The sequence below is a fragment of the Aythya ferina genome (assembly GCF_964211825.1).
Source record: "Aythya ferina genome assembly, chromosome: 2".
NCBI classification, from domain to species: domain Eukaryota; kingdom Metazoa; phylum Chordata; class Aves; order Anseriformes; family Anatidae; genus Aythya; species Aythya ferina.
This window is the reverse complement of record NC_140297.1, coordinates 44,797,107-44,811,999: the sequence shown is the minus strand read 5'-3', so window position 1 is coordinate 44,811,999 and position 14,893 is coordinate 44,797,107. Positions and strand designations below refer to the sequence as shown.

Sequence of the window (14,893 nt, the reverse complement as noted above, 5' to 3'; positions counted from 1 at the left end):
AAAGTGAATAATTAGAGAGAAAAAGAGATATATGCAGCAATTTACCAAAAAAAGCAGTTTGCACATCTGAAGAAAAGCACTTGGAACAAAGAGATCTGTCAACAGCAACTGTGTATTATCGCTAACAAATCTGTGCTTAGAGACCTGCCCCAAAATCATTCTTGTAATTCTTGTAACATCTACACTTAACCAACGTGAAAAAGACTTATCCAAAAGGAAGAGAGAACAGGCAATAAAACCCCAAGAATACCACGCAGAGAGCAGTCCCACAGGAACATCTGGATCCACGGATCTCCCACCAACTGGGACGAGGTGCATACGAATCACGAAGCTGTAACTAATCCTCTAACAGGCACAGGTCTTGTAAACACTTAAGCAGGAGTTAAACCACGGACACAGCCCCACCGAACAGGAGAGTTACACAGGATGGGGAGTTTCAGCTGAGGAACACACAGGAGTGAAGCTGCAGTCCTCATTTCCTCCCAGAGACGCCAGTTTCCTATTTTGAAGCTTCACACGGGGTCTCCCATCCTCATTTTTTCCTATGGAGAGGAATAATGAGTAACAAAACGCCCCAGGAACTTTACACCCGTGTCATCCGCTACGTGATGTATTTAAAATGACATCTTTATTCCCAGGCTCCCGATTGCCACGAGCTCAAGCCTGCAGGCTCCGCCACCTTCTGCACGAGACAAAAAACAGATGCTGACGCTCTGCTTGGATCAGCCCTGCAGCCAAAGGCTCCTTCAGACACTGCAACCAGGAGCAGAGCTCTCTGAGAAGCGGCGACACCAAACCCACGAGCTGCCCTTCACTTCAGCCCTCGCTACACCACAAGAGCGAGCGGCTCCCATCACAAACCCACACAGCACAGCAGCCCCGCCACGTGCTGCCAGAACACCTGCAGAAGTCAGCCCCCTCGGGACAGCACAAAACTCCCCCGGTGGGCACCACCAGGGAGGTTTAAAGAAGAAATACAGGTCCAGCAGCTATTTTTACTCCTGGTTTGAAAGCAGGGGGCTCAGAAGTACAAAGGCTTCTGCACCACGTGCAGCAGGCTTGCTGCACCTGCCTCTGGCATTGCAGTCTTACTAACCAGGCTCTAACACAGGTGTTTGTCATGCACACGCTCCAGCGGGCACAGAGCTTCGTGCATCATGTGCACAACTGCAATTTACTTCTCCACATCTTCTTCTAGCGGCCGCAAGAGCTCCGCTTCCTCCCTGGAAATCCTTCGCCTTTTTCTCCCACGTGGTTGATCTTACAGGGGCAGTTTTAGGGAGCGTGCCAGACCTCCGTCCCTTAAACGCTTTTGTTGCAAAAAAAAAAGATGAAAAGAAACAAAACTAAAGTTCTGCACTTCACACGCACCTGTTGAAGGATAAAGCGTGCTTGTTTTTCCTTCCTGATGAGTGATGGTGATGAGCTGGTGTTAGATGCCAGGTGACAGGCAAATCACCATCTCTGCCCAGCAAAGAAATGGGTATCCTCAAACCCTTTTCTTTCTCTCTCCAGCTATTAATTTGCCATTTAAGAACAATATAAATCGATATTTGGAAGTTGTTTTAACCTCCTGCTTGCGGACAGGTAGAGACTACAAATACAATCTGATTTTTTTTGCCTTTTAGTCCTCTTAAAAAAAGGCTGAGGGAGGCAGGCCGGGAGAGGAACTGGGTGCTCCTTCCAAAGCAGATTTTCTCTGCTGAACTCCTCCCTTCAGCTAGAAGCCCTTTTCTGCTTCAAGGCCGTGAATCAAGCAAAGCCCTTTGACTCACTCAGGTGACAAAATCTTTCCAGAGTCAGAGCGGAGGAAGAAGCCTTGCCTTACTCACCCACAGACGAAAAGCAAAAGGCAAAACAACAAAAGAAATGCACAGTCCACGTGCAGGAGCCATTTCCTAAGGAAACAAGCGAATTATAGACACGGAAAGAGCTGCTAGTGCTGCACAAATCCATCAAGCATGTATATCACACTCCGAAAGACAGCATCAAAAACAGCTATGGAGCTGCTCCTCCCTTTTCTTCTCTGGGACACTGGAAAATGCTGCACGGGGCTGCTGATAAGGTGGCGGATGTTTCTACAGATAAGCTTCCCCAGCCCGAGCAGGCGTGGTCAGAATGAGATTCCTGCAGCTGACAGGCCATTCTTCTAAAACTTGGAAGGCTGAGGGTTTAAAAAAAAAATTTAAATTCTTATGTGGAATGCGGTCAAAATCTCGAGCTTTACCCTGAGAAAAGAAGTATATTGAGGAGGAATTTGATAAAAGGACCCTTCCCCTTTTGAGAGGAGTTTAAATGCTGACAAGGCTCGTAGGGGAAGGAGCAGCACGGCAGATACAACCCTGTCCAGTGACTCTGTACAACACCAACCCAGAGTAACCTTTAGGGTAAACCCAGGCCTAAAATTAGCACAAAGCCTCGCAGATCAGGACCAGAGGATCTAGGCAAGCATAGAAGCAGGATCCTAACCAAGCCCTGCCTCCAACAAGCGTGGCTGAATCGAGTTTTCGTGTGCGATCACCACCCCTCAACAAACATTGGCAAGCTCGCAGCTCCAGCTGCACAAAAGCTCCCTCTGACATAAACCACACTCTGAGATTGCTGGGATTCCAGCGGTCACGTTAATGCTACGGGCAGGATTCCTCTCCCCACGATGCTGCCAGAGGGACCCTCGATGAATCTCCTGCATCTGAACTGCACTTTGGAGAGGTGGTCGAAGGCACGGATAAGTTCACAAATGTGCATGACTCACCCACACAGCCGAGTACATTCACAACTTCTGATCCGAGCTCTGATGGAGACACATTTCCAGCAGGCAGGAAAAAAGCCCCAGTAGTAAAGTGCAGCTCTAATATCCATTTAGTCAAAACGTACTCACATCTCCACTGCAAGATGTTTCCTGCATCTCCTCACAGAGGCTTCAAACAGACAGTGACGCTAGGAAAGCCAAGTGTTAAATCCCCTGGAGGACCTTCATCACCATTTTGCTGTGTCAGTAATGCTCGGCGTTGCACTTAGCGTGAGCAGCGTTAAGGATTTTAAATGAAGGCTAATCAAAGATTCATTAACAGGCAATACATTAATGCACCATGTAACTACCAGCCGCTCAGTGCCCTTTATCAGGGCCACGTGTCCTGAAGAGGCTGCGAGCATCGTCAGGTCAGGGTATTTCTCCAGGGTTTAGTGGGATAGGTCAAAAGAGCAAAAAACGAGTAATTATATCAACTAAAAGAACAGATACAGCCAGCTTCAGCATATCTCCTCAACACATTCCACACATGTAAAACTTTACAAACATTTCATACCCACAGCTCTTTTGCTGTAAATGGAAACTGGAGAGAGTGGGCACGTGCAGCAGCCCAGGTCAGAGCAACTCGTGCAAGCCTACAGAAGTCCAGGACAGTCTCACAGAAAGCAGATGCCACAAGGCTCCTCTTCCTGCTGCTCAGGGAGTACACCAAATCACAAAAACCATCATAGTTGGTTGTTTTTATTTTCCTAAACTTCCTTCAAAGACATACACCTTCCACTCAAATGCTCCAGTTGCTTTTTCAGATTATTCAGGAAATACTCAGCAGTGGGAATGAATGGACCTCGAAGTAATACCACAAGACGTCGGATGCCGGCTTCCTGTAATATAAATAGCCTAATGATATTGCGTTCCCATTAAAGTCAGCTATGATCAGGTATTATTTGCTTCGTATTTTCAATAATGGAATGGAATAGGATAGATTTAACTCCTTTGTTTGGAAGAAGAAAAATAAGCACTACTTCTAATGAAACATCTTGCAATGGCAACACCACCACAAACTAGGAATGAGCAACAAGAGGGGCCCAAAGCTGCTAGCAGCAGTCAAAACAGCAAATCTTCAAAGCCAAACTTGGTGTGGCTCTCCCCAAAGCCCACGTTCTTAAGCAGCATTCAAGGACTTGTCTTGGAAACAGAGCAATCCCCATTCTGAATTCCCCCTTCCAAGCTCTGGATTTATCCTATAGAGCTGCTTGGCAGAGCTCTCCTTTTTTTTTGTCTGGAATGAAAATGTGGAATTTTTTATTATTATATTGTAGGGGGAGGGGTAAAATATCTTTCCTCCAGAAATGTTCAAGCCCATTTAAAATGCATTTATCAAGATGTATATAAATTTAGGCCTTACATCACCCAACTGCATTTGTCCTCAAGATCAGAGCAGATCAAAAGCAACACAAATCTTCCTGGATTAAAAATGATCCACGATGCTACAAACTGGCTTCAATCCAGTAAGACTTCAGATGAAAAGTGAAAGGGAAACTTTCATGAAAACATACTGTTGATGGTATCTTAAATTTAATCCATCAAACGTTGCTTACAGTGAGTACAATTCAGATCTGCAGTCAACATTTAATAACACAGAGGTAGAAAGCATCGTGTAATTGTTCTCTGTGCTGACACCTAGTATTTCTTAGACTAAGTAAGGTAAACAACAACATAAAACCAAGCTGATGTGGAAATGCTGCTATTTCATTTACAGTGATATATCCAAGGGCCTTTCAGCCTTTTAGAGCTCAGCATGTGTCTCTCACGTAGTAGCTACAAATCTCCAGACTCTGCAAACACTTGAACACATGAATAATTTCAATCAAGCAGTAAAATCCCATCTTCAAGTCATTGGGATTTACTTCATGAGGATGCATTTGCATTATTATTACTATTCTACCTGCTTCATAATATGTCCTCAGCGCAAGGTTACGACAAGATGAATGAAATCCAGGCAACTATCCATGGCACCATCTTTCAATTTCAGTACCTCAGCATGAAATAAGGAGATTGCAAAGACTTATCTATATATAGATATATAGATATAAATATAGCTAGCACTGCTCCCGAGGAGACTCGGGGCCAATTTAATTGGGACTGTTGCGACTAAACAGATCCACTAGCATACTGTGTGTGTCTTTTTGGTTTTTTTTAAAGTTCACTCCTAAAATTTAAATCAATGTAGTGACACAGAACAGTTTTCACATCTGAAATATAGTTTAATTTTGCATAACAAATAGTCCTCCATTCCGCGAAGCTTATTTGCCAATAAATTCGTGATCTACATGCCAGAAAGCACAGAAAATGGAAAGAGGTAGGGAGAAGAAGACAGCCACGTGACGAGTTCAGGGACCGCTGCATCCTGCCCGGTCGAACAGAACAGTTCAGTTGGATGGGACCTGCAGAGATCATCGAGTCCAACCGCCTGACCACTTCAGGGCTAACCAAGAGTTAAAGCATGCTGTTGAGGGCATTGTCCAAATGCCTCTTGCACACAGACAGGCTTGGGACATCAACCACCTGGCTAGGCAGCCTGTTCCAGCGTTTGATCACCCTCACAGTGCAGAAATTTTTCCTCATGTCCAGTCCAAACCTCCCCTGGCACAGCTTTGTGCCATTCCCTCACGTCCTGTCCTCAGTGATCAGGGAGCAGAGACTGGCACCTCCCTCTCTGCTTCACCTCTTGGCCTCCTCTTCTCCAGACTGGACGACCCAAGTGTCCACAGGACGTGCCTTCCAGCCCATTTACCAGCTTTGTTGCCTTCCTCTGGACACTTTCAAGTACCTTGACATCCTTTTTATACTGTGAAGCCCAGAACTGTGTACAATATTCAAGGTGAGGCCACACCAGTGAGCTGTCACCCCACCAGCTTCCTAACTATTATCTATTTGCTGCTCTGCTTGGTGAGTACAGTGGCATTACTCCAATAACTTCAAAATGCTCCAGGTACCCATCCCATGCTTCCCATCTCAGGAAAATACACATTAAAAAAAACACACAACCAAGACCTTGACATTTTTTAGATAGAAAAGAGATATATATAACGGTGTACTTTTAGAGTATATGCAATCTTGGCGTGCTTTGATACAGCATTCAAAATGTTATGTTATCAAAATTATTTAGGATCTAAAGTAGCATTTCATGCCAGTTCTCCTTTAACAACATATTCACCTTACACTTCCACAGGTTTTATCTTTTGTTTTGCAGTTAACATAACTTAGATGCTCAAGTATGCCAGTTAATGCTGAGTTGGTATTAGATCAACAACACCAAGCCTTCCAGAATAACGACCAAGTGGCTCAAACTCAAACTTAGGAACAACCACTCAAGAACTTACTATTGGATTTTTAAATGTCAAAAAAAAAAAAAAAAGGCAAAACTGACAAGCTTAAACAAAACAAACAAACAAATGAAAAAGTCAGGAGATCCTGGCAGGTACTTGGATGCCAAAGATCTTTCAAACAAACAAACTTTCACTGTCCATAATCACAAGAACACAAACCTAAAACAGTTACTTGTAAAAACAGAACTTGTCTAAGTTTAGTTTCAAAACCTAAAAATAGGGTTTGGCCGTGGGGGAGGACTGTCAGCATCCCTCTACCTCTCTCTCTCTCTGTTCCAGCTGTTATCTCAGTTTACAGCTTTGAAAATTACCAACAGTTCCTTGTAGCCAAATAACCAATCCAGATGACACAATTCAGGAGGGAACCCACACAAAAATACTGTTCTCTTGCTCACAAAACCCAACGTGCAGAGAAGGAAAATGCAAGGATGAATTCCCTACCTCCAGTTCCGTCTCTCTCCGATTGATATCATCTGTAGATTGATTCAACTTTTCCAGCTCGCCCTGGAAAGAAATATAGAAAATGTTAAATGTGTATTAATAAACCTGAGGGGAAAAATGTTTCTGAGAATGGTCATTCAGCATCCCAACAGAAAGTTCACAAGGGCCGTGGCTTACATGTTTAATGAAAACAGGAAAACTTGAGACACTTAGAATAACTTTGTCTTCTATTCTGCAGCTTACAAGAAAAATAATCAGAGAAGCTCTACAGTTTTATTTTAAGGTAGTGCGTTTCCTGTTCTGGGCTATTCCTCGCTAGAAAAAATAAACATAAGGTACAATAATGTCTGTCCTGTTGATCAACATAGTGAGCATCTGCTAGTTTCCAGTGAGATACAACCCCCCCCCCAAAAAAATAAAAAAAATAGCATAACCTTTTTGCTGTCACAGTAAGTTCAGCTAAAGCACAGCATTCATAAGAAACACATGAAAAGTGTTTTACTCTGGGTTTTGGCAAACCTTTCTGTAATAAAACCAGTCAATGGGATGTATGATTGTGTTTACTTAGCCTGCCTTCATGCCAACATTTTGATCTCTAGCAGCAAAAACCAGAGGTGCTAAATCCTTTGAATAAATATTTACTAGGGGTGGCGTTAGCATGAACGAAGTTACCATAAAAACAGAGCTCACCGTTAATGACTTTCTTACCACAACAAGCAACCCTGGGGAGCAGCTTCCAGTAGCTTTAATTATTTGAGCAGCACGTTACGTGTGCGATCCTACCTGCTTCAGCAGGGGTGTCTCTATAACTAAAGGCTTACTCGATTTGCAAACAGCAAAACCGATGGGCGCTCGAGCTGGCGATCCCCTGCAAGGTTGCAGCGATGTCTCCGGCTATGATCAGAGGGGGATTAATCCAACAACCCTCCTGGTTTTGGAGGTCAGATCTCACCCCCAGCCCCCAGGATTTGGGAGGCACAGCCCCGCACACCCACGTTTGCTGAAGCAGAAGCGACCTGAACCGCCTCCCGCTGCCGGGCTAGGAAAAGTTCCCGTGCTCATAGCAAGCATGGCACCCTATTTTTTTTTTTTATTAATATTATTTTTTTAGCCAAAACCAGCAAAAAAATAAAAAAAAAATAAAAAATAAAAATGAGGCCGGCAGCAGCAGAGGCAGCTCGGCTGCAGGCCTGGCTCCTCCGCCAGGCAGCCGCGGGTGAACCCCGCAAGCCAGGCTGACGGGGGAGGGAAGGGAGACGGGGTGGCTGTCAGTCTGTCCGTCTGTCTGTCTGTCGGGGATTTGGGATTTAGGATTTGGGGTCCGGCCGCTCAGGACGCGAGGCTGGCAGGCACGGAGGGCAGCCGCCGCCTGCTAAACGGCGAGAGGAGCCCGCAGCGTGCTCATTTCCCCCTCCTCTCTCCCCGCACCGCCGAGGGGACGAGCTGCCCTCCCTCACCTGGATGCGGGGGTCCACCTCTTCTTCCTCCTCCTCCTCCTCCTCCTCCTCCTCCTCCTCCTCTTCTTCTTCTTCCTCCTCTTTGGGCCGCGGGCCCTCCTCGGCGGCGGCGCCGCCGCGACCGCGCCTGGACCCCGGCTCCATGGCGGCGGCAACCGGCGGCGACACCGACAGCGACAACGACACCGGCGACAGCGGCGACACCGACAGCGACAGGGACACGGCCACCACCGCCGGGGACACCTCGAGCCCGGCCCCGCCTCCGGGAAACCCCTCCCCGGCCGCAGCCCCCGGCTCTTTGTGCGAGGAGGAACTGCGGGCTGGCTTCCTTCCTTCTTCCCTTCCCTCCCTCCTCCCTCCTTCCTTCCCCCTCCTCTCTTCTTCCTTCCCCCTCCCTCCTTCCTTCCTTTCTTCCCCCTCCTCTCCTCTTCTCTTCCTTTATTTTTTATTTTTTACCTCCCCTCCCCTTAGCCCAAAACCCTCCCAAGCCAAAGTGTTGGAAGCGCAGGTGTGAGGGAACCCTGCACCTTGCGGGTCCTTTCTCTTCCTAATTATTGTTTTACTTGCAAAAATAAGAGGCTTTCGGCAAGCTGGGAAACAGGAATGAAGGCCAGGTTCCCATTGTGTGGCAGCTGGTGCACCTATGCTGGATGCGGCAGAAAAAGGCATCCCAAAGCCGTGTCCTCGTCGTGTGGGTGGGAAGGAGCTCGGTTCCTTTTTAGCCCCAGCCTTCCTCGCTTTCCTCACCTCACTTTCCTCAGGCACAGCTGAAAGCCCTTCTGTGAGCAGCAGCGAAGAAATACAAAATTAAAACCAACCCCAAAGAGAGATTCACACTGCATTCCCTCCTCATTCCAAAGGAAAACCATCTTATTTTGTCTTTTCCCTCCCAGCAGGACACACAGACCACGCTACCCATATGGGAAAAATCAGGCAAAAAGGGTCAACTGGCTCAGCTGAGGCCCTTCAAATCACACCAACTGTGCTGAACCCCTTCCTCACTGCCTTTGGGTGGGTAGAAAGTCATTTCCAACAGGTGAGGAACACATCTCCACCTCAAAAGTGTCACTTTTTAATTTAACCCCATTTTTGTTAAAAGACTCTGCAAACAATACCAACAAAATAAAAATAAGCAAGTAGTTCTTATACTCGGTGGAGAAGCTTCCTTTGAGACTGAAAATCAAAAGAAGATTTCAGCAAAGCATAAGAAGAGAAAAATTCACGTTCCTTGAGGTGAAAAAGGAGGGAAACACAAGTATTCAAGCTCTTCCAAACAATATAAAGTAACTGGGAAAGAAAAAAAAAAAAAAAAAAAGGAAAAAGAGAGTGACACAAACATTTGAAAATAGTATAAACATGGAAAGTGACACCAACAAAATAAAAAAAAATCAAGGAACAGAGGAGGTGTTGCAAAAACGCAGATGGGTTGTTTGCAACATCTTCATTTCTCACAGCAAAAGAAATCATGTAAAGAACAGGAAAACATCACCAACCCCAAGTGGTTTATTCTTACTCATTTCCAACAAGGGAATTAAACTTGTGCAAACAGCCCAGAGCTTTCAGGGCCTTGGGGTGTCTCATCCCCACTGTGCTGTGGCTCATGCCAAGGCGGTGATGGTCCGACACCCTAAAAGGGGCAGAGAAAACACAAGGCAGCATATGGAAGAGTTAATGTTGGCAATCCCACCATCACTGCTTACATTTCTAGAAAACACGGCTGTATAGAACAGATACAGTATCTTCAACATATTTCCCCCAAACCCACACAAACTGACCCACAGCAGCTACACACAAAGCACTGCCTGCTGCTTGGGGTACCCCAGTGCTCCCATACAGACCGTGCTCTCCCCATGGGTTTTGTAACGTTTGAGCGAGGACCCTGTTGTTCCATTGCCACCGTAACAGTCCCAGTGATTGTCACAGCTCAAATAAAACCAAGCCAAATTCATCAATCTGCCACCATCGTGTCAGAGCAAGCTGTTTCTATCCGCATTCGTACTTGGAATGAGCGTGCTGGGGGAGCTGCCTGCACAGCTCAGCCCTGTGCGAGAGATGGTATGAATACACAGCCCCCTCTTCCCACATCTCCGAAAGCTCACACGCAGGCCCCAGGCCACTGAGACCATTTTATATCAAATCAACACATCAGGAAGGTTTATTTTTAAGGAACTGCTGAAGAACACACAGATCGTGAGTTTGCCATCACAAAGGTACAAACAGAAAAGCAGCCTTGAGGGAGAGGTTTGAAGGGAACAAGAGAGACCACTCAGTACACATGAAAATCAATAAAAGACTCAAGAATATTATTTGCATGGTCAGTTTTCTCTCTTCCCCATGAAACAGCTCTGGCTGAAACCGCTGTCACATGCAAAGGGTAGCAGCAGAGCCCCAGGAGCTGCAAGGAGCCGTCCTGCATGGCACGCAGGTGGGCTTCATGCTCTGCTTAAAACAATGCAGCACGAGAAGTGAACAGCAGATAATGGCGTTTGGATATTACTTTCATGAAGTCGTGAGTAATATCATCCCAGCAAATGTCCTACGCAACGTGTTAAAAGTCAGCAGCCTCCCCCAAAAAAAGAAAGCCAGTCATGCTGACCTTTTCACTTCCACCCCAGGTCCCATATGCACAAAGGCGGCTGAGTCAAGCCTGCACGAGGATGGACCGAGACAATCTGTGTGCTTTCTCTTGCATCAATATTTCAAAACCTCGGTCCAAAGCAATGTTTGCATATCAACCGCTGTGCAGTTAAGGGAGAAACAGCACTCTCTTTCACTAAGGGGATTCCAGGGCGGTCACAGCAGAGAATTAGCGCCGATTCACTGGGTTGGGATGCATCTCAACAAAAGTTAGGCTGGAGATGGTACAGCTCATCTGAAAAAGCACAGGGAGATGTACTGATGCGGGGAGAGTCATGAATGAAGCTACTTCAACGACCTTTTTTATCACACCAGGCAATAAGTGGCTGCATTGCACGACACAACAGCAGCCATTTGGGGTGCAGTCCTTGTCATCAGTGCCAGATCCTGGAGCACAGAAACCTCTGGGCAGGGTGATGCTCAGGCCCAACAGCAATCTTATCTTTAGGGGAAGGTGCTAGATAACCCCATTTTCTGGTCCCACAGAAATTTTCTATGTACAGGCAGCATGTGACAGGAAAAACAGAGAAACTTCTGTGAGGGAGGAGTACAGAGAGGAATTTTCTCCCTTGTTCTGGAGGATGTTTTGTAGATTAGGTATTACATCTTCTGAATAGGCATTGGGGAAATACAAGTTGCATTTTAAATAAAATCAGCTGGGAAGTACTATGTATCAATGAAGGACTGCCTGGGGAAACATACTAATGACTGTTAATAATTTAGGGGGGAGGGGGAATCAAAGCAAATGATTAGCATAAGTTAATGTATACTTGATGATGGTAGATTTTGAATGGATTTTAAGGAAGGAGGTTTTTGTTTTTGTTTTTTCAAGTCTAGTCTTACATTCAAATTTCTGCTCATACATGCACTCAAAGCTTGCTTCTGCCCAGGCACTAGAGGCAAGAACATAAAATACAAATCAACGCTACATCTCCTTCCTCAGAAACAAGACCTACTATCTCCTCTTTTTGAACATTGATACCATTTAAGTAGAGTTTGGGATTAATTAACACACATTCGATTACTGAAGACACATTTGCAGTTCATGGGAAACTTTGTGGAGGAAACTGATTGAGACTGCCTTGCTTACATAATCCCGCCTCTCTTTCCTCGAAGGGATTGGAAAAGAAATTTTGCCCTGAAAAATTCTGCTTTTGTTGATTATGGTGCTAGAGGCTAATTTCCAACTTGCCTCAAATACTGAAGCACTATTGCAATTTGTTTTAAATAATTTACTATCAAATAAACACAGAAGTAGTATAAACAATCCAATTCTAAGAAAAAACGAAGTGTGTAAAACATGGCTCCCAAAACACGTTTATGGGCATAAAATCACCTAAGTAATTGCTATAACTGAAGTAATCCTGAAGACCATACTAGTTTACCATACTAACTTTGACAATATTACACCAGAAATTAGCTTAGGCTGGGGAAATTCTCATTTAAAAACAAAGTCACCATCTCCCTCTTCCAAACTGCAGCAAAGATATTGCTCTATCAACATTCAAACCCCATATGCTTCGCTGCTTTTCAGAAGTATATTGCACATGTTCAAAACACTTTTAAGCACTAAGCAGGATCTCGCCCACAATCCCAGTAAATTCGAAGATCTGGTTCTCCAAGTCTTAATCTCACTGATAAGAGGCTAAGCCTATTTATTTATTTATTTGTTTGTTTGTTTGTTTATTTTGGAAGGTACAGACTGCATTTACAGAACATTTTAAATCCCCTGGATACACATGCAGGGTGTTAAACACTTCAGAAAGTGGTCAGAATAAAAACTTCTGGCTTATTTCTCAATCAAATTTTCACTCTTCCTTACTCACAATGGTTGCAGCATGCTTGCACTCTGCATTTTAAGACATGTTAAGAATCAATTATTCTTTTTTACACCTTTTGTTAAGATGCAATCACCTTTTGAACTTGCATACAAATGAAGCACACAAAGATGCATTAATGGGGCCTGAGCATCTATGGTACAAACAATCAGATTTCCCCACACGCAAGGAATGTATTTAAAGAAAATGCTACATCCCAAAATACCCTTTAGTTTCACTTCTTTTTTAACAAGAACCATTTAAGGATTATTAAAAAATACCCTCTGGGCTTTGCAAGGCTGCAATGAAAGTAGGTTCATTTAAAGAGGTACAACCTATTTTCTAGCCACACTGATCTTAGTATATTTCAGAAAAACAAAATATAAGAATTATTAGCAAAATTACTAGCTTGACTGATTTCTACTGGATATACATTTGTTCCCCATGAGCTACTGTTCTTATTATTCTGAGACCTGATCTTCTTGATGATGCTTTATACAGATAGTGTGAGTGCAATATATGTATTTTACATAAAATTTGCAAAAATCATACTATATATGGTACATGACAAACAGCTTGATGGGTTCCCTAGCTGGTTGCTGCTTCACTGGGAGATAACCACCACCACCACAGGACTTTCTCCTCCTCCAAGCTGTCCAGGCCAGGGTGGGCAGCGTGGAATTTCCCACTGGAAGTCATCGGTACAAGGACACTGTGTCTACAGAGGAGCAGAGCAGGCCCACAGCCCATCTGCCCAAAATGCAAAGTCTGCTGTTTCTGCAGATTTAGGAAATACCACAGTAACATGAGAGAGTCTTCCTTGTATCTGTTGCTGAGCGATAAGGAAGATCCCCTTTACAATGCCTGACACTTGAACAGGGAAAACCCTATACTGCATCCTTTTAAGTTGAATGTATTCACGCAGGCTCGCTGTCCTGCCATCTGCTTTCCTCGATAAGCAGTCTCCCATCAGTTTCGATGGGAGCAGGATTAAGTGCAAAGGTGTTAGTCTGTACTCAGAATAAGGCCTTAGACAAGAAGTGGTGCCTCGTGAGAGCCAAAATGAGATGCAAGAGCCATTCTCCTCCACCCAGCCTGATAATTCAGTAATGCTTCTGCAGTGATCCAGATACATCATTGCTATTCAGTACAAAAACACCCACCTTCATCTTTTATTCTTTGTTCTTATGCAAACCACTTTTAAAACATTTATTTAAAGAACAACCTATACTGTCCAAATAACATTAGCCATATGCAAGAACATATCTTGTTTTCCAGTCCTTTGTTCAGCTTAATGTTCAGGTGAGCCTGGTTCAGAGTATTCACTTGACCGATGTAGTCCAGCGAGAGTCACAGTTGCTCAAAGCTGGCAGATTTGTCACACAGGATCCCCACTCATGCTTTCAGCACAGAGTTTCCCAGCTCAGGAGGAAGGGACTCTCACACCCCCCCCACTGCATGCAACGCTCCTCCTGAGAAGTGTTTTGGGGCACGGCCCCATGCTTCTCCCTGTGACCAAGGAGGCATCGCCCGTGGAGCGAGGCTACCTCGTGTGTGCAGGATGGAAGCACAGCCCCGCTTGAGAGCAACCTCATGGCTGCTAAATGCTCTCTGACCACAGACTTTGCTTCTCAGTAATCTTGCCACCAGACAGGAAATTCACTGATCTCTCATTTTAAGCTGATGAGCGTACAGCACTAACAACGTGAGCCTCCAGAGCACCTTTCATCAGAGGACGTCAAAGCACTCCAGCACCAGCTATTCGGGGAAGCTTTCCCTTTGTTTTCCTGCGCAAATCCCACATCATAGAGATACTAATTGATTAAGTAGAGGGAAGCAGCAGAGATATTTCAAGTACAAGATGGCCCTGAGAAACACAGAAAGAGACTGAAAGTAAATTTTCAAACAGGAGGCTGAGTAGCCCAGATAGCTATAGAAAGGCAGAGGGATTTGGGACCTCGTTATCGTCGTGGCCAATTAATGTGCAAAGAGAAAAGGCAGAACCCACTGTCTATCTAGAGAAATAAAAGACAGGGGCTGGCAACCACTCAGGGGAACTCCTGCCTCGGAGTTGTGGAGAAAAAACAGCAGCCAAGAGGGAAGCCCAGAGGTGGGGACAGGCCCTTCCACAGCCAAGCCCAATTAGCAAAGTATTCACCAAGGTCTTTGCACAGTCTCTGTGCTTCCTAACCGTGTCTGGCTGAGCCGTAAGTCATGATAGGAGAAATGGGAAGCGTTTCTCTACCCTCTTCTTTAGTATCCTTCTGAGGCTTGTTATAGCCTAATTTACCTTGTGCCAGAAAATATGAGCTTTTGCAGCATCTAGACACAGAAACACTCATCAGTGTAACTAATCTGAGTTTCATGCCTGCAAGATGGGTCCACGCTTTGAGTGTCTCCTAA

The 14,893-nt window shown here is 45.0% G+C and overlaps 1 protein-coding gene across 4 annotated transcripts in view; it reads right to left on the bottom strand.

The window, feature by feature from the left end:
- SH3BP5 (SH3 domain binding protein 5) overlaps positions 1–8,336 on the bottom strand; it is a 42,142-nt gene extending 33,806 nt beyond the window's left edge. The window contains exons 1-2 of one of the 4 annotated variants that reach the window (XM_084509551.1): positions 8,037–8,336; positions 6,580–6,642 (exon numbers count right to left, since the gene is read on the bottom strand). In XM_084509551.1, the coding sequence (XP_084365677.1) occupies positions 6,580–6,642; positions 8,037–8,180 (207 nt within the window). In that variant the 5' untranslated portion in view covers positions 8,181–8,336. Of the gene's footprint in view, positions 1–1,832; positions 2,032–6,579; positions 6,643–8,036 lie in introns of those variants that run through there. The other 3 variants (XM_084509549.1, XM_084509550.1, XM_084509552.1) reach the window with 3 other exon arrangements.
- Positions 8,337–14,893: the final 6,557 nt, after the last annotated feature.